This window comes from Falco punctatus, assembly GCF_963210335.1.
Source record: "Falco punctatus genome assembly, chromosome: 1".
Lineage (NCBI taxonomy): Eukaryota > Metazoa > Chordata > Aves > Falconiformes > Falconidae > Falco > Falco punctatus.
The window spans coordinates 96,826,468-96,846,938 of NC_137580.1; the positions used below are offsets into that span (position 1 = coordinate 96,826,468).

Sequence of the window (20,471 nt, forward strand, 5' to 3'; positions counted from 1 at the left end):
GGCCAGCGCAGTGGGGTTAGCACCTCCTGCCTTCGCAGGACGAGGGTTTGAAGGTAATGGAGGAGCCGGTGGCTGCTCCTCCCAGCAAAGCGGCTGGGGCTAGGGCTCCGAGCACCCCCAACTTCCCTGGAACTGGGTGACTTCAGGAAACTCTCACAGCAACCTCTGCATAACTGCCATGGATTTCCACAGAAATGGGGAGCACAGTCTCATGCAGCCATCACCTTCTCCTGGGTTTGCATGTCTCCCAGCACCCACTGCTCAGGGAGTTTCTTTAGCGAGACCCCCCAGGGAGGGAAGAAGGGTCCCCTGCCTGGGGATGCAGGCAGGCAGCCCACAAGCTCCAAACCTCCCCCAGCAGCCCGGGACCCTGTCACCCAAGCCCACAAACCTCAGGGAAAGTGGCCTTTGAAAGTTTTAACCTCCCACCATTTTTTTTTGTTTGTTTGTTGGTTTTTTTTGCATCACCACCCATTCTCTTTCAACTGGCACATGCAGTAAAGCAAGGGCTGAGCCTTTTCAGCACACAAACCAGGCAGGGACATAGCATTAAGCTCCACAGTAACCCCAGCAGGCATGTTCCCTCTGATTTGAGGATGCTGGAACAGTCCCTGCTAAATCCCCAAGATTGTCCTCAAGAACGTAGGAAGCCCTTGAGCCCTGGTACCACGGTAAAAGCATGCCTGAGTTTGCCTTCTGTAAAAAAAAAAGCCTCTGCAGAAAAAAAAAAAAAATCCCTACTTTTATATTAGCACGATACTCAAGTGACCAGCACGAATGCCATCACACAAGTGTGACAGCACCTGCACCCGCACACGTTAGCCCCGCAGACGCCAGGCAACTGCACCCGCTTGCATTCACCCTCCATGAAGTACTGTGTTAAAAATAATAATAATAATTTCATCCCGACTGGCATAGCTATACCAGCCAAAAAGCAGGCGTGCAACAAGTCAGCGTGACTAAAGACATTGCAGCATCACCGTGTTGCAAACCTGAGGCCAGATCCTGAGCCAGGCTCAGCACCACCCACACCCACTGCTGTCCCTGGGCGCTGGGACACGGAAGCCCCAGCTCAGGATGGCTGGGAAGAGCAGCGTGGTGCCCTGCAGCTCGGATGTGCCCAGCAAGCCTCCTCCTCTGCCCGCGGGAGCCTTAGCGGGATGGTCGGAAGGGTGGTCCCAAGTAGGTGCAGTTGGGGAGCGAAGGGCAGCAGGAGCCCCCCCGCCTGGGAGCCCTGCACCCCCAGCAGCTCCAGCTCACTGGGTGACACCAGGTGCATCCTCCAGCACATCGATAAACACGGGGGAGGGAAAATCCACCACAGCAGCTTCCACAAACCTCACTTACTTAAAAATAAAAAATCGAGGGGAAATGAAAAGACAAAAGCCCTTCTCAGCCTGGTGTTATCAAGCAGAGGAAATGAGACTTCTAAAGCTCCCATTCACAGAGGAGTGGGGGGGAGAGAAATCCCACTCCAGACGCACTTGAGCGAACAGCTTTTGAAATGGAAATGTCGCTCTTCAGAAACATTTAAATTCCTCCTATTGCCAGGGAGGAGGAAGGAGGCAGAGAAGAGAGCAGGGACTCCTCAGCCATGCAGATCCAAAGCGGGGGTCCATTCGGGGCAGCCCTGTCGAGAGGGGATTTGTCCGGCAGTTAATCAGGACCAGCACACGGTATTAATATCAGGAAGCCGCCTTGAAGGGGCGTCAGATTTAGAGGGGAGGGAAGGGAATGAATGAAGACAGCTCTATTTAACCACCGCCGCAAGTAAGGCACACCTAAAGGCTGCCCGCGCTCCCTCCCTCCGTTCTTCCTTTACAATCATCTGCCAAAATTGTTTTTCCCCGAAACCTGGAGGCTGAGCTGCCTACTGAGTAAGAGCCCAACTGATGGAGAAAGAAAAAGCAAGACCTACGATGGTTTGAGCAGTGGCTGAGGAGCGTTGTGGGACCAACCCAAACCCCCCCTTACATGCAAGGGCCGCTGCACCAAGCTAGGATCCTGACCAGCTCCCCTGGGGACTCGCAGCACATCGGGCACAGGCTGGCAGGTCCCAGCAGCTCCTCTCCCAAATGTGTCAACTCAAAAACCAAAAGTTACTGCTCCTACAGCAATCCTCTGAGCTCCCGTCACCAGCTGCATGCCACCACCTCACTGCTCTGAGGTCTTTAGGGTGACTTAACATATAGGTTCATTCTAGCCATGCTCTCAGATACATGAAGCAGGACATCAAACACCTCTCATCTGTAAAAACCAGAAATCCTAAGACTGCAAGAAAACCCGACTTCATGGCAATGCTCCAAAGAGTTCCCCTGCAAGACTAACAAGATCCCAAAAGCTCAATCTTTTTCTCAGTAAAATTTCTTTATCATATCAGAACATCTCAACAGACATGCACGTGTGTCTTGCGAGACTCTGACACGCACAAATCTGCGCTGAGCAGCCTGGAAGCAGATGGGGTCACTGGTGAACCTGACCTGCGAACTTTGCTGGCTGAGACATAAAACTCAAGCAATTCCTTTTTCATCAGGAATCCAAGCCGATCCGACTTCCATTTCAAGGTGGCTGCGCTGGAAAACTTGTTTAAGGGCGAAACAAGGTTCACAGCTGCTTACGAGCTTTTGAAAAAATTTTAAGCAACATAAAGAACAGGCTTGGGGGGCTGGGGGGTGGTGGCAGCCCTTCCCTTTAAACAGCCTGCATTGGCTTTTAATGAAGCTTTTAGTGGTCCCATCAGTCCCCGGCACACAAGGAAAGCCTGTTGAACTCCCCCTCCACTTCCACATCTCCTCTTTAAGCAGTTGCTGGCCCTGCACCTTGCAAAGCGCTGTCCCACCACATGCACGGAACACGGCGGGGACAACGCCTCTGCCTGCCCGCCCCCCCCCTCCACTGCCCAAGGCAGCCCCCAGGATCCTGACACCCCCCGACATACAAACAGTTCATGGTCCTGAGCACCCCACAAGCAGCAGTGCTATGGCAGCACCCCAGGACCCACGCGGGGAATAGGGGCCACAGCCCCTGCTGCTCACAAGCATCTCTGAGCACCCAGCAAGGCCCGCCGCCCCGCGCAGGATATGTGCTGACAGGGGAGCACGGGTGGTGCAAAGCAACCGTCAGCTGCACCATCAGAGCCAGCCGCTGGCTGCGCTCAATGCTTTATTGTTCTAATAATTGTGCAGACGCGTGGAAGGGGATGCCTCGACATTCACCGCTTGTTTGAGTAGCCATTTCCTTCACTGCTCTGCCTGCTTTTCCATCAGGAGGCTGCATCCTGAGTCCCAGAGGCAGCGGGCGGGGGGGCAGCAGTGCTGGCCATCCCCACGGCCGGCGGGGAAGGAAGGTGGGAGGAAATAACATCCTGCAGCAGCAGGAAAGGCAGGCAGGTCCTGGTCCAGATGTAAGTGGCAGCCAAGCCCTCTGCCTTGACAAGGCCAGAGAAACATGCAAAACAAACTTTCATGAGATTTTTTTTGCTATAATATTTCCCACACCCCCCATTCAGCAGGTAGAGATGGCTTCAGGGTGTAGGGACCACGGGGCAGCATCTCGAGCGTGACACTCCTCCAGCATCACTCAACTCTGTAGTCAGAGCAAGACTGACCAAGGAAAGACCGAACACCCACGAGAGCGCAGGATCAAGCAGCTCCCGAAGGCTCAGGGGAGAAGCACCATTTCTAATTGCAAACGGCTGTGGGAGTCACTCAAACTGCAAACCTCTGCCCAGGCTGCTCCTGTAAAAAAGGTTGAAGCACCCCTGCCTCTCAAGGCCAGGATGCTACAGAAAAGAACCCTGAACACGTCAGCTCCCATAGCAAGAATAAGGCCACAGTGAATTTGTTATTATCTGTTAGCAAAGCAGCAGCTTCCCACCAAGGCTGCAATTTCCATCTTGGTTTGGCAGGCACAGGGCTGTGAAATGATTACTGTGTTTACTTTTCCTTTGCTAACTATAAAATCCCATTCCACTGCCCTGCCAAGAATGACTGAAGCTAATAAAATTCAGGCATTTGGAAGAAAGCAATAATAAACCTCCCTTTTGGGGCCTTTATGATGAAATTTCCCCACTCCAATCAGCGATTATGCTGTATTCATGAACACTAGTGATGTCTCCAAGTGCACCCAGATTGACTCAAATCAATATTTAGCTTTGCTCAAGATTGTAAGCCTTTCTCCATGTGGCTGCTGAAGGCAGGATCACTGAACTGCACAGGTAGAAGAAGCCTTTGAAAAACAGCTTACAAGTATACAAGGCAGCATATATATATGTGTGTGTGTATATATATATATTAAAAAAATGCAGGCTTTTCAATTACTGAAACCTGTGAAAGTATATACACATGAAACATTCATGGATGCATGAATTCACAAATCCCTCGCCAAATATATTGAATGCCATTAATATAATGCACATTATATATTTATATACATATACCCGCCTGTTCTTTAGCAGCTTTCCATGTTCAAAAGACCGTAACGTACCACTGTTTACATCTGCCACTCTGCCTGCCGCAGAGGCAGAAACACATTAGTTGTTGGGGGCAATGTGCTTTACATCATACCTGTGATGGCTGGCATGAGGTACGATAACACAGACCTGAAAAACAGCCTGAAATAAAAGCCTGTGCTTGGTTCGGTCGCGTAACCACGTGGGACCAGCTTGGTTTGTGCTAGGCAATGGTTCGTTCTTAAGCAGCCACAGGAATGACAGCATCCTAAGCGGAGATCAAAAGGCAGAAACTACCACCGCTGCTCCGCAGGGAACAGCGCAGGGAGGAAAGAAATCAGCCGTGTCCCTTCTCAGGGCAGTGAGCAGAGCAGGTGATTCAAAGGCAAGCCTAAGAAGCGTTACTGTGCAGGCAGGGGAGGTGATGAAGTGCCACGGCAGTGGCAAAACCCGCTGCCAGCGTGTGCTGGGGCAGTGCACTGCAGGCTCCACAGCCCTGGGGGGAATCCCTCGGGATGCGGCAGAGGCACCACGCACCAGGCAGCCCCACATCTGCTGCTGTCCCCTCCTCGGCACTGTCAGATGCCAGTGCTCTGCTGTTCCCCTGCATCCCACAGGAAAAGGTATCAGGTGCAAGATTAAAGGGGCTGCCAGCCTTGGCCGGGGCGAAGGCGAGCACAGGCTGGGTCGAACCCTGGCACGTGCAGATGCTCGGTCAGGGCACTATGATGACCAAAGAGCAACTAGATCTAGGTCAGGACTGCGAGGAGGTGCTTCAGGTCACCTCATCCCTTGGTGCTTCCCGCCCTCCAACTTCTGTTTTTGAATGACCAAACCAGGGGGAGGACAGAGCCCATCACTCCCACCCCAAGCCAGTTCTGCTGCTGGGTGAAAGCCCATTTCCAAGGGCAGAGGGAGCAGGCTCCGCCGCACTCTCGCTCCTTATCCTCCTGGAAAAAGATGCCAAGAATTAGAATTACATTTTTCGAGAGCAGCAGAACAAGCCAAGGGCCTGTCAGCTTGTCCTAAAACAACCCCTATCCGCTTGCCGAGCACACAGCCAGCATTCCTGACACACCAGCGTCCATTGCCCCCCGGCCCCCCCATGCAGCATGAAGCTGCAGAGCATTCCGTGCTGGAGCAAGCCAGAAAACCCTCTGAATGTTCTCTGCCTAAAACACAGCCAAAGAGGTTTTACATTTAAAAAGCAGGTTTGGGTCCAAAAAGAAAGGAGGTTTTCAGGGAGTGATTATAACTAGGCCCTTTGGCACTTGACAGCTCCTCTCTTGTTATCGATGCTAAGGGTGTTGTTAAGAGATGAGGCTCCACGAAGCACGGATGTGAAGTCACGGAGCTTTAGCAAGTGCTGTTGCCATGTTCAATATGTTATTACAGCTCCATCACCACAGGCACAAAGAGCAGCAACTCGTCTCTGCCAAATCCATCTCTGAAATCACTCCCCTACTCCATCCCCTCCAGCAGCAGCAGGCAAACACCATCGATTGCCTTTGCATCTCCTCCACAGCTTTCCACGCGGCGCTGGGAAGGAAGGCTTGAGCATGAAATACCCTCCTCAAAACGCAGCATGCAAAATGAATCCGATCGGTGTCACAACTCGCCGGCTTTTGTTGTGTGAGTCAGAACTGTGGACGGGTTGCATTTCATAACCATGGAAAAGTACAACACAAAAAATGTGCTCGGCGCTGTAACATTCACAGAGAAGACACTCGAGCTGCTCCCACCAAACCCCTCGCCCTCCTCAGGAGGGCCCTTGGTGAGGAGGGGCGTGCAGGGACACCACACGCAAGGAGGGAGGCAGAGTCCATCTGTGAGACGTACGTGCTTGTGAATTGATAACAACCTCCTGCTGCTGCACTGCCTGCACTAACCGGCCAGATCCCATGGAAGCAGGAGGAACCACATACCCCATCCCAGAGCGTGCCTGGATCGGGTGGGAGCTTGAGCAGGGCTCCATGCCCAGCTGCACCCACACCCCCTCCCAGAAGATGAGGGGAAGAGAAGAAACCCAGATCAGGCTGAAACTGCAGGGGGAGAATAAAACAGCCAGGACGTCACTCTTGGTAGCAGGATTGAATTCTTCCCTGGAAATTTATTCCAGATGGGGGTTTCTTTTTTACCACAAATGTGCAAAGAAGGACAGCAGCGGTGGCTGGAACAGCCTTCCTCACCCTGCACCATCCTGTGCAGGGACAGCCCGTGCCAGTCCCTGCTGCACCAACCCCATCTCCTAAGTCCTACCCCAGGACTGACAAACACCAAGCTGGCTTTGATCTCCTATATTTTCAGGACCCAGCACGGCACATTAGAATCTTTGCTATTAAAGAAAAAAAAAAAAAAAAAAAAAAAAAAAACACAGAAAGAGACACATAACATGTACAAACACTCCAAAGATAGGGAAGAAAAATCCCCGTGAATCCACGCAGCACACCCAGCTCACAATGCTGCCCTGTTGCAAGCAGCAAAAGCTGGCAATATTTCTGCCAATTACAGGGGTGAGGCACACAAAGTCAAGGGACTTTCTTTCCCTCAAGCAGATCAGGTGAGATGTCGCACTGCACGAGCCTTGTAATATTGACTGAATGGAACAGAAAAGTCCAATTATGTAAATGATGAAGCAGGCTTCCGAGAAGCAGCCAGCCTTATCACGCCGCCCTTCTCCACCACTATGGCTTGAAAGGCAATTTAAAAGGTTGTTTTGGATGTCAATCACCGCAAACTAGCCGAAGAAGTGCGAAACAGCCACCTATGCTTGAGGCACTGTCAGATCACCCATGGGTTTGCCAGCCATGCCGAGCCCCGGCCCCGCTCCCTGTGGCACGGGGACCACCGCAGGCTGGCACAGCCAGGGCAGGGGGGAGCCAGGCTGCAGGCAGCTTGGGGAAGGTCAAGTTCAGCTTTTACATCCTGCCTCCGGAGTATTTCCTCAGTCCACAGGGGCTTTCCCTGTCAAGCCCAAGGCTCTTAGACGATAGTTCAGTTCTTCAGCCACAAGAATTTCAGCTGCAAAATGGAATAGAAACATCTCGTCAATCCCAGCACTCCTTCCCTTTACCCCCCACAGCCCCAAGGCCAGCTGGAGGAATGGAACATCTCGCAAGGACTACGCAACGCCTAACAGCGTCTGGTTTTCAAATGAAATCAGCACGAGCCCATGCATGGGACAGAGCATCCCATTCCAGATATAACACTCCTCCGGCTGTTTGTTCCCTTGGCTTCCCGTCCGGAGCTGGTGCACAGCACAGGCTGCTGCCCAGCCCTCGCAGCCATCCTGGCACGGTGATGAACTCGGGACACGCCATGGCAGCCAGGCTGCTTGCACAAGGCAGACACATGCTCCCAAAGGTGTGTGTGCATGTGCAGGTGAGTGGGGATCGACACTCACAATCACCCTCCTGCAATTTGGAAACGATCTTCAGAGCAGGGAGGAAAGCAGAGGATGGGATAAATCCAGCCAGAAGTGTTTGTGCTGTGACAACATGAACAATGCAATTATTTCAGCTTTTAAATATGTTTGGAATGACAGAGGATGCCAACATCTCCCTCATCTTCCCAGAAATAGCTTTGAATCATTGCTGCCCTAACAAAAAGGCCCCCCCTCTTCCACCCCACCGAATCCTTTTTGCAATAAGATTTTTATCAGGCACAAGTCGACAGGGTGAGCGAATGGGTGGATGTTGAACACATCACAGGAGGATCCTCCTGCAGCTGCTGAACTCAACAAGCCCACACCACTCGCTCCTGGTGGGCACCCAACTGCACCACCAGCCTTGGGACAGCAGGGAGAGCCCAGCCTGCCTCCCAGCCAAGGCAGCTGCAAGGGGAGTTAATAAGAAATGCAGTTCTCTGTGGGGGAAGGAGGACAAAAGCAGTCAAGGCGTAGGTACGTCTGTACCCCCTAACATTGTTTTGTTTCATTGCTCAGACCTGAGGTTAGGAGCCACTTCCATCAAAGTCCGCTCCTCCAAGACGCGGTTGGGAAGCTACACAGTGTGTGCAGGCTTCGCATCGTGCACCCTACCGTCCTTCGGGCAAGAACTGTTCTTCTCATGGCAAGATGTCTGAGCCGTTCTGCCTTTCACAGTGTGAGAATTTTCTTCTTGTTGTGGCAAGTCATCTGGGGCATTCACCTTCCATGGGGCTGATGAAGTTGTGCACTGGCACAGAACTCCGCATCTCACTTGGGTTTTGGATAACCTGGAGCAAACAGCAGGGTGCTGGCAGCATCAGCGTGTCCCGTCTCCATTGGTGCTACCGCAGCTCCGCAGGATCCCTCTGCCTGGGCATCCCACAGGGCTCAATGGCAGCCACCCCTGACCCACCAGATGTGGGCACAGCCACAGCTGGCCAAGGAACCAGCTCACTCTCCTGTGGCAGAGGTGCCTGGCCAAGGAAGGCAGCCCTGCGCTGTCACTGGGAGCCCACTTGCAGATGTTCACCAACAGCACCAGCAACCAGCCCAGAGCTTTTTCCCACGTGGAAAACAACCTCCGGTGGGAAAGGGAGAGCCCAGCGTGATCCATGCCACCGGCTCAGAGGCTACGGGAGGACAAGCGCCCAGGGACAGCCAAGACGCACAGCTTGGTTTGGTTCCCCAGCCCCTCTGTGCTATTGTTCCGCGGCAATAAATCACCGGGAGGCGCTGGAATTCAGGGCTGGTTTCTACAAGAGGGAACCCAGGGTGCAGGAACGGAGATGCCGCCTCGCTTTTGCTTGCTAATTCCCTCGGCGGCTGGCATGCTCAGCGCCTTTCGGAGCGCTCCACTCCTACGCATCCCGCCAGAGCGCCGCGGCTCTCCCAGTTCAAAGCACTGCTGTGTTTCCACCCCCTCTGCTCCCTTCCCCCAGCACTGGATTACTCAATTAGAGATTATGCTTTTGCCAGTTACCTCCAAGCCAACTGGGGCCTTTGCCAAGGTCAACACAAGTTCCAGCCAGTTTCATTAATAACTGCAAGACCAACCCACTGGAAACTCTGAGAGGTTAATCCCAGCAACAGATCAATGTTCCCATAACAAAGCCACGGAGCAGAAACACGACTGGTGATTTACCAGCCAGCCCAGCTAGCCACACTGGGAGCTGTGGTGCTGCCCATCCAAGCATCCCTCCCCATAGCCAGGCAAACCCTGCTGCTGGTCCCCAGCTCCTCTCCCCCAGCGCATTCGGCAAGGGATGAAGCTACCAAGGAACAGCAGGGCCAGGGGTAGCAGGGCTCCCAAAAGGCCTTTTGGTTGTCCTCGGTGCTCTGCCAGCCCGAGGCTGGGGCAGGGGTTAGCAGGCTAGCCAAGAGCCTTTCCATCCCACAGCCTGTCTTCCAGGAGTTTATTGTGAATTGGGCTCTGGAACGGGCAGCCAGTGTGAAATTTGGCATGTATGCTGCTGGCTTCAATGCATCATTAAAAAGGCATTTTAAATGTGTTAATTCCTCCTTTTTCAATTAATTGCTGTTAAAGCTACATTAATGTGCATCAAAGCAAAATACCCTTTACCCCAATTTCTGCTTTGCCATACATATTTCCTGGCCCTGGTGCTGTCTTTTCCAAGACTCCCCCCTTTCCTTTTTATTCTGTTTTTCAGTCTGTAGCACAACATAAACACTCGTGCAGAAAGGGAAGAAATTAAGACCCTTCAACAATGTAAAGCAGAGTCCAAGTCCTAACAACACATGGCTTCCTAATAGCCTTTTTCCATCAATAGTTGTTATTTATTTTACAAAAGAGGTAAGTGGCATTGTCCCTTGTACAGATGGGGACATCTGAGATACAGAAATGGGAAGAGACTTACCCGGTGACCAGCAGCCTGCCAGGGCAGATGGCAGCGAGGTTCAGGTTTCCGAAGCCTCCACCCAGCCCTGTACCCGTGGGACTACATGGCTCCCCGTACACATATTCCTGCTGGAGCAACAGGCTATGCATAAGTGCAGCCAGCCAGCCCTTGCAAGGGGACTAAATGCAGATCACGACTGACTCACATCCTATAGGAAGGAGCAACAAACCACGTACGTGGTGGAAAAGCAGTCTCAGAAATGGGAAGAGGAACAAGTGGAAGCATAATGGGAATAAGAGATGGACGGGGGGAGAGGCAGGACTAATTTCCAGCTCTGGAGAAGGCAGAGCAGGCGCTGCTCGACCATACACACCATGCTGACCATCCCTGCGGGGCAGGATCACACACAGCACCAGCTGCGCACGTATGCGCAGAGACAGGAGATCATGCAGATCCATTGCTGGCCTGCTCTGGGGCAGTCTGTTTTGCTCCTATCTGCTGTTAACGTGATGGAGGTCCGTGACACTCTCTATTGGAAAGAAAGCAGAAGCCACCGAGGGTCCTGGGAACCAGCTCCTGCACCTCTGCCAAGAGCACACCCGGCAAATCTGCATCACGGCAGTTCTTCCAGTGTATCTCACATCCAGGCTTGCAGTGATTGAAAAAACAGCCCTGCTTCAGCTGTGCCTGGTTATCCTCAGCCAGCTCAAGGGAGCACCTTCTCAGAGGCAGCATCAGCCTGTGCTGGCAGAGAGGGCACGGGGAGATTTTTATTCCTCCCCCAGCAGAACGAGCTCACCGGAGCCCTCCTGGCCACTTCCAGCAGCAGGAACCCAGGACTGTGGCACTGCAGCGATGTGACAGCAACCCCTCTTGCAGGGGAAAAGGTGCTGAAGTGGGGGAAAGCAGGCAAGAAACAACCTTCTGCTCCCCAGCTTGAAAAGAAACACCAATGTTTAAAGATATGAGCAATGTGAGGTTCGTAAGGAAAGGTATCTTTTACTAGACCAACTGAGATTCAGCCGTAAAGCTGCTGCTTTTGAAAGGCACACTGCCCCAAAGCATGGCTCCTTCCTTCGGTTATAACACGCTCAAACAGAAGACATTACCTTCTCCTTACAAACCAAGCCTCACTTGAAATAAAGCTGCAGTGATGCTGAACAGGGTAAAGGGGCCCAGCTCACCCCACATTTGAGAAAGGTAGATGAGGAGTAAGAGGCGTAAGAGATCCACTTCTCAGGGGAAAAAAAAATCTGGAACTTGTTACCGCATCTGCCACATCAATTACTTCATCTGTGTTCAAAGCACAGATTATGGCCCAAAACAAAGGCCTTGGAAACGTGCAGGGACAGTGTTAGCTTCTCCTCCCCCGGCTAAAGGTTTGTAAATCTGATGTAACCGGTAGTTATCAGAAACATGCTAAACTCACACCCCACTACCGACCTGATTCTGCATCTCAGCTCCACTGCTGCTCCAAAAGCAGCAGAGACCTACAGGTACCCACAGCCTCAGAGCCACATCCATTGCCGCTGCACCAGTCACATCCCCTGGGACGTCAGGCTGGCACCCAGCGCGTGTAACCGACCCCCTACCCTTTTTACTGAGGGCTTTGTGAAGCTCTTCTGAGCAAAAATTAACTCGATCTGCAAAATCACCGTGAAAAGCAGTCCTTGTGCTGTTGCTCTGATGAGTAAATTGAGCTCCTCCCCACACAGTGACTGCAGCAACGTGGAATGGGGTAAGGGGTAAATGAACAACTTGGATACTCTCTGAACACCACCAGCACGTTTAGTAACACTGGGCTCACACTATGCATCTCACCCAGTTTGCAACGCTGCCCTACATAAAGTATCGAACGACTTTGTCAGGCACTGAGTCAGCAGCACAGATGGAACAGCAAATGTCCCTCCCCAGCTCTGGTCACTAGAACAACACAAGTCCTGCCGCCACGCGTGTGCTGCCGCTCCGGGACACACATCCTGCCGCCATGCGTGTGCCGCCACTCCGGGACACGCGCAGCTCACAGATGCACAGAGACCTCTGGCTCTGCACCCACCCAGAGCCTGTAGGAAGTGAGGAAGCTGGCAGAATAACCCCTGAGCATAGGGACGTGCTGAGCAAGCAAGAAAAACACGGTACCGCTAGAAGCGAAGTCTCCGCAGGGATGGAGCGGAGCAGAAATTAGCCGCCAGGACGGGTTGCATCATGACATGTTGTTTTAGGAGGTCACATCAGCATGGCAGAGGCGCTGATGGCAGTCATGGGGCTCAGCGCAGAGCCTCTCGGGAAGGTCTTTATCAGCTGTTCTAGATGCTGATTTACACCATCCTAGCCCAGTGCCGAATTCAGCTGTTGCTGGCTTTGCACAGACTCAAAAAGTAGTTTTACATGTGTAAATAGCCCAGATACACAAGTGTCCAGAGCTTGTGGCTTAAGACCAGTCTCAGCTCTTTGCATTTCTTCTAATTTTTTCCTTTTTTTTTTCCCCCTTTTTTTTCTTTTGCATCCTCATTTGCACCCTCATTTGCACACCCAGAACAGCTCCTCTAACACACTGAGGCTCAGAGTGATGCACAGATGAGCTGAAGGAGCTTTACTATGACCATAATGCCCACAAGCAGTTTATAGACTAGTCTGAGGATGCCCACTGAAGAATAAAGCCAAAAGACTGCTATTAATCCAGTTTCCCATGCTGCAAAGGCAGATATACCTTCAGAATGGTAGTCCTAGGTCCCGGACTGGTCTTCTGCTCCCAGCCACTTCAATGTGCTGAGATCATCCCAGTCTGGCAGTGAGCTCCATCAAATCCATTCTGGAAACAGCTCCAGCTAGTTTTGCGCAACTAATCCCAGCGTCACTTAGACTCTCACCAGCCAGGGACGCCACTTTTTTTTTTTTCTTCCTTCCAGACTCTGAAATTACAAATGGCTCCACTAAAAGCATAATCCTGTCTTGCTAAATTGTATCTCACAGCTTTCTCTCCCTCTCTTTCATTAACAAATGTTTTAAGCCCTATAAAATGCATGTAATTCTTGGAAACATGTCACAGACCAAGAAGCAAATACAGCCCCCAAACTCACCAACTAATGCCTCAAGAGCAGCTTTGCCTATTAGAAACAAATAGCTGAGACAATACATGGTTTTCTGGTGAGAAGCAGAACAGAACTACTGATGGAAATTACGTCCAGACAGAAAAGCCATCCTGGTTTCCTCATGTCTTTGGAGAGGGATATTTTTTCTTTCGTGTTTTGCCCATCAGCCACCCAAGCCAGCATCCCCCAAGTACACGCTACGGTTCAGAGCCACCACAACACATCCTGGTGGCACAGAGAGCAGACTCCTGGCTGGTCACAGCATTACCTCAAATAGACACAGCTCAGAAGGAACAACAAAGATGGGACATGGAAGGGCCACAAGACGTCAGAGGCACCTTTTCCAAGGCAACACACTATCAAGAGCTAAAGGAGAGCAAGCTGATGCGTCTGGTGCATTTCCCGTGGCCTCCAAGTTCAAACACAGCTCAAAAAAAGGTGCTCCATCCCTTCCAGCATCAGCTCACCATTCCCGATCGGCAGTTCCTGCAGCCACCTCCCCCAGGAGATCCAGCCAGGCCTCCCCTGGCATCTAAACTACCCAAAGTAGTCCTTATTTGAGACAGGTCAGAGGGATCTCACGTAAAGCCCACCAGTACCATATGGACAAGAGATGCCGGAATATCCTGGCACTCCCTAGCAAGAGCTTTCTCGTCCATCTGTTACTTCAGTCAGCTCCCACAGCGAAACAGCAAGCCACCCCCATCACCCTGGGTACCCATGCCCTTCCCCTTCATTTCATGGAGGGCTCAGACACCTCTGAAGCCCAACCTGCAGATGCATTAACCCTTGGCGCTCGCTCACAGCGCTGGACTGGCAGCACAAGCCAGCTGCCCCCAAGCATGTTTACCCAGGAAGACTTTCCTGTCAACCAGGAATATGTCCAAGCTCGAGGTAAAAATCAAATACAATTTACCCCAACAGAGCATGAAAACAAATCCAAATAGGCACACAAGCAAGGAATTGCTCTTTGCAGCATTTACTACATGTGCAGAGGGGACAACTGCAAGCTAACGATTTGCTTTGTTAAATGAGACTAAGACAAGGGAGGCCTTCCTGGGGAAGATTATATTAAAGAACCACCAGCAACCAATTCAAACCCTTCAAACACTGATATTAAATAAAGAAATATGATAAATGAGAAGGGTCAAGGAAAAATCAAATCAGGGCACGGTACCCAGAAGAGACAGACATAACCACCCCTAAATCAGCCTATAGAAGCTTCCAAATTGTTCTGGTGCATCTAATAGCCCAGTAAATGCAAGTCCATGACTAACAGTTACGGGGAAGGCTAATAAGCTTCTGTTTCCCCAGAGTGGTCACTCCACCTCAGTATCACCCAACACCACCAAGCACTGCTTGATGCCATCAGGAACCACCATCCCCACGGACTGCAGTAGTGGCTCAGACATAGCTCTAAGACACACCAAGAGGATCCCAAAGCACAGAGCCCACACCCAGCCAGCATCCCAGGGCTGCTGTCCCCTTACCTTTGAGAGATCCTCTGTCCCTCCCTGCTGGCTCTGGTTCAGGAGAGGCGAGTGCCGCATCAGGGGGTCCTGCAGCAGATCCAGGCGTGGCCTCTTGGTTTCAATGAACTCCAAGTCCGATGGCTTGGTCAGGTCAGAGAGATAGGAATGCGCCTCGGTTCTCAGGTGCAGCTCCTGAGATCTGGGGACAAAGAGAAAGGAGCCTGTAGAAAGCAAACCACCTCTACTCTCCCACTGCAAGGCACTCGAGGAGGAGAGAGGGCTCAACTCCTGCCTGTCGCCAGAAGGATGCACGAAGGGTGGCCAGGTGGCCCCGGACTCAAACACCTCATGTCTCTGCAGACCCAGGGTGCACAGCTCCATAGCTCAGCTGCTGGGCGCAGTGCATCTCCCAGAGGGCTCTCTGCATGCAGGCAGAGCGGGGCATCACCCGGGGCAGCAGGATCACCGCCATCCTCCAAACCTACCCGGCCACCCTTCTGTCCCCCTCCCAGCAACACCGCTGTGGCACCTGGAAAGCCATCTCCCATCCCACCACGCACAGTGGGTGGCTGCCCCTCTCCCGTCCCACCACACACAGTGGGTGGCTGCCCCTACACCAGGGCAAAGTGAATGAGGCTCCAGGTTAAAGCCTTCCTTGTCACACCACGTGGGTCAGGAAAAGCCAAAGCTTGGAAAATCCTCAAATCTGGCCCACAAATCCCCCCCCTGTGGCCCCTAAGCCCAGGCAGAGCCCCCTTCTGCCACAGTTATTTAGTCAAAGGTACCTGCATCACTGTTTATATTTAGCATCTTCTATAGGAATACCAAAGATTATATGCTGGAGAAAAAATGCACACTCCTCTGTAGCTAGACAGTAGAGATTTACTTCTCCAGGATGGAGGAAGAAAGAAATCGACCACACATAATTGCACATCTCTGACACAGACCTGGCAAGCCATAAAGGCACATCAGCCAGCGATAGCAACTGCACCAGCAAGTCACATCGGGCTCAAATATCTTTCACCTGTTAAATACGATGCAGTTGGTAATACCTGGAAATTGGGCTTGGTTTTGCTTTTTTTAAGCAAATGTAAAACTTCTTTTGTAGCTCTATTTTTCCTAGCAGGATTCTCTTGTGGGAATTGTAAAGGGATCCTACAAAAATACATTAAAGCTTTTACTATGCCCAAGGATCAGCTTTGCTGCAGCAACACCAAGGGTGTGTTTTTAACACCTCAGGCAGAAGTCTCTCTTAAAAAAATAAAAATAAAATGAAACACAGGAGATTCAAAGCTTGGAAGAAAACTGGGCTTTTTTTTCTTTTCCCCTTAAACATGATTGTTCAAGTTCTCCTGAGCTGCGTGGTGAAGCATCCTCCCCAGTTACCAAACATCAACAGACCAAACAGCCTTTGAAGATCCTGGAAGGGGAGGAAGGAAAGGGATGCACCATGTCAAAAGCAAGCGTAAGAGACAGGGGGTCTTGTGCATCGTTTGGCCCCCATTTGCAAACTGCAACTGCTGACATTATTTTCACCTGGCTAATTAAGTACCTCAGAGAGGACAACAAAAAGGGAAGGACCCAGAGCCCTGTGAAGCCAGCGGCAGTCCTGCCAGCAGTTGTGATGGCTCTGCACTGCATCCAGCAAAAGCCTTGGGGTGCACCACCTAGAGTGAAGCCCTCCGCCCTCCCCCGCACCAGTGTGGCACACTCAATGCTGCTCCAGGGAAGCAAGATAAAGTTGGGTTTTTTCCTTTTTTTTTTTTTTTTCTCCTCTTTAAACATCAACAGCAGGCAGAAAGCCTGTGCACGCCAAACGCCGCTGCTGTGGGTTTGGCACAGGTGGCCAGCGCTGGGATTCGGGCAGCAGCTTTGCTGCTGACATACAGAAACAGAATCTGGCTCATCCTCTTCCTCCTCCCCAGCAAGAAGGGGACGGGATTGCGGGAAGGCTCTGGCACTGCCTTTGCCACCCCAGGCTCCAGCAGAGGAGAGAGCGAATGCACAGCTCGCGCAGCAAACTCTGCAGAGTAGAACGGCTCTTCCATTTGGCATTGAAGCACAGCTCCCTTCACCTGCAAACACTTTCACACTGAATGATCCTCAACTTTTCTCAGCAAGCCCAGAAATATCTCCTGGCACCTCTCAAGTTTCCTGCTGGCTTGTCCCAACCCCTCATGCAAACCCTGCCCGCCCACAGCTGCACACTGACGTTTTGGGCTCTGCTGTAAAACCCAGGAACAATAAGCAACTGTTGAGCTGGGCAGGTGCTAAAATATTCCAACACCCAAGGCTCTCCTGTACCGAGGCAATTAAAAATCAGATGTATTTATTTTCACTTCTACCCCTTTTTTTTTTTTCCTAAGGCCATATTACCAAGAAGCTGCTAATTGACACAGGACGACTCTGAGACCTCTGCAGTTGTCAGGAACCCAACACCACCCGACACAACTGCTACGCTCAAAAAAAAACATGTATTTTTAAGATAAGAGCAACGCTCAGCTTTGCAAAGGCAGTTACTTACAGCAAGGCAGGGGCCATGCTGGGGAAAGCAGCTGCAGTGTTATAGAGTGTTATTTTATTTCCATTTCCACATCCATTGGAACTGCTATTAACTTTATCCACTGGAATTTCCAGCCGCTCCCAAGATCGCTTTGCCTGACACAACCCGCTCAGCCTGTCCCGGCTGCAAATACAACTGCTCTTGCTTGAAGCCTTCACACCTTTCACTCTACATCCACACCTGCAGCAAGCTCCTTACAACAGACCTTCATAAAACGATGACGTCCCTGTCAGTGTAAAAATAGCCCTGCCTGAAAAACCCTCCCATTACACCAGTTTGGGGTTTTGCTGCATTTTCCAAATAGTTCCCACCTGGCTGGTTTATTCCAGAGATTCCTACTTTGCTGAAGGGAAAGAGTGTTTTTAATTGCATGGGAGTTATGCCTGATTAAATGAAATAAACCAGTGTTAATGACGCAGTGGGGCGGGTTAGCCTCCACCTGGAGTCCTTCACCACAAACACTGAGCTACTTCAGAGGCAGAGCAGCGCGAGATCTGCTGACACACTGGGGCTGGGTGCCCAGGGTTTGCCCCCACATCCAGCCAGCCCCACACAACTCCGCTGCGGCAGGTCTAAGCCCAGAAGATCAAGATAACTTGAGACTAGACCTTTGGTTTATTAACTAATTTGCCAAACTAATCGCACCCTGCCAGCTGCAGAGCTGTGTTACTCATTCACTGGGGCAGTTTCCTCAGTAGACTCACATGGGGTGTCAAGAAGGTACGAGCAGGTAAAATCCTTAGAGCAAGTGTGGGTCGCGCTCCAGCATATACAGGTCACTGGGACCTAGGAAAACATCTTCTGCCACATTATACCTACACCAGAGCCAGGTGAGTGTGAGATGGGCTGGGGTGGGGGTGGGAGGAAGGGGTTGACTGCTGGCTGAGTCTCAAGGAAGCCGAGAGCATCGCTCTCCTGCGAGAGAGGATCAAACAAGACATCCTAAGCTGCCCTTGGAGCTTGTAAGAGCAGCCATCATGAGATGGAAATGGATCTTACCTTTATCTTGTTTACTTTGCTCAAGCCATATCACAGGGAAATGGGCACATACAAACTTTTCAGAGGTTCAAGAGGACTCTCCCACCCAACTAACCCACCTCAGGAGCACGCTGCCTGTCTTTCCAGAGCAGCACAACCCTCCCCTGCTCTTCAAACCTTCCCATTTCTCCAGCTGAGCAGCAGAAGGTGGCAGCAGGAGGAACAACTGCTCTTCAACATCCAGCAAACCCAGCCTGGCTTCACCAAGACGTGCCTCCTGCACCAAGGGCTCTGAACACCAGCAGCCACCCTGAGCCGGCTCCCACCAGCTTCCCAACGAGGGCATGTTTTCAGTTTTGCTCCCATCCACAAATATTCTTCCCTACATCACAGGGCCAAACAACACAGCCAGGCTAGAAAAATGGCTCTTGCTGTCTCTTGGAAGCAGAATCAAGACAAGTGATCACCTTGCTGCAGCTGTTTATTTCTTCCAGCTGAGATGCTTTGGTGGGAATTTGCCTCCAAAAATAAGTTTTTAGAAGAAAAGTCTCCAGCCCCCACAGGTACAGGCTGACAATAAAATGCTTTTGAGAGCGAGTAATACAGAAAACCACTAGTGCTGAAGTGAATTATTTATAGCTAATGCTAAGATTTGTCAGAGGCTTCAGCAATCCCTTTATACTAACGATAGCTGGAGTGGGAGAGTGGGCAAATTGAGATGTCTTACAGAGGGAAACCAGAGGGTTTGTAGGAGCAAACCTGCTGCCAAGCAGCTAGAAAAACCACGTACAGGGCCAGCTGATCGCCTGTCATACAGGTGGAGAGAGGGAAAAGCCATCACAACAACAGAGGCCATGGAAAGAACAACCTGTCTGGGTGGGGAAGGTGGAGCTCCCACAGCCTCAGCACCACCTACCAGCAGCAGGATTGAGTCTTCACAAGCCAAAGGTGTGGGACTGCCTTTGCCTTGAGCAGGATGCTTAGCTCGCCATGTGGTCCAGCTCAAGGACACCCAGGTCCTCTCGAGGTCCAACCAAGTGGCTGTGACGAGGCAGTCCCATGAGCAACCTTGTGATGCTCCAGCTGTGAATTTCCACCCTAGGGCAGGTAGCTGTGCCTCAACCGCCCCACGCAACACCCCCCCAGCCAACTTCTTCCAAGCCAACTGTGACTTAGAAGAGAGCAGATGCTTTACTTTAAAGTTGCATATTGAAGATCCCCATACACAGAGCCTGAATTATTCATGGACAGAAGCAGCAGGAGCTTTAACACTGTGCCACATAACGGCACTGCCTCACTCAAGAGGAGGAGGAACGTTTGTGTCCCTCCACAAGCTCACCCACACACTTCCTCCAGGCATCCAAAACCTGGAGCCCCAGAGGAAAGCTCCCTCGGCTGTCCTGGGTGGCTGCAGGACTCCCTGAACTTAGGAGGCTTCAGGGACATCCCCCGTTTCACCAAGCCTGCTGCACACACTGCAAGATCACCCTTCCTCCCCCCAAATAAATCTGGTTCAAGATGATGCATGGGGAAGTTGCTTCATGAACTGTTACCCCTTCATCCCAGCCAAGGCAAAGCCCAGGTGTCCCCTCGCACCCCCCTGCCAGGGAACACTGCCCATTCCGTGAAGCCTACTGTCTCCACACCTCCTCTGTGGAGCCCTCCGTGCCCACCCACGGATGTGCCTGCAGCCCCCACCGGAGCAGGGGGCACTTGCAAGACAAGACTTGTCCCCAAGTGCCTGCACACCAGTACCTGCCCTTTCCAGCCACTATTCTCCCACGTTCAGTTACAGGGAGGAAGAAAACGCAGCTCCCAGAACATCATTTCAAGTGTGGAAAAGACACAAAGATGTATGGTTGCAGGAATTTCAGTTGCACCACCGCTCACTCCCAAGGAAGAGGGTCACCTTTAAAAATGGAAACTTAATTAAAGACCATAAATAATATCAGATCGGTCGTGCTGTTAACTCGGGAGCAGTTGATGCCATTTGGCCCAGCACAGATGAAGACGGAGAGCTACACGTGATTTCCAGCGGCCACGCACACTGCCCCAGCTTCCCACTGCTCCCCAGGCTCCTCAGCCAGCAGGATTAATCACATTCAATAAGCACAGTAATTAGGCCTGCTCTC

The 20,471-nt window shown here is 51.6% G+C and overlaps 1 protein-coding gene across 13 annotated transcripts in view; it reads right to left on the minus strand.

Moving 5' to 3' along the window:
* The window catches only part of NCOR2 (nuclear receptor corepressor 2), a 252,056-nt gene that overhangs the window by 136,698 nt on the left and 94,887 nt on the right, over positions 1-20,471 (minus strand). For 12 of the 13 annotated variants that reach the window (XM_080369504.1, XM_080369506.1, XM_080369505.1 and 9 more), the window contains one exon: positions 14,817-14,997. In XM_080369504.1, the coding sequence (XP_080225630.1) occupies positions 14,817-14,997 (181 nt within the window). Of the gene's footprint in view, positions 1-10,252; positions 12,174-14,816; positions 14,998-20,471 lie in introns of those variants that run through there. The other variant, XM_080369497.1, reaches the window with a different exon arrangement.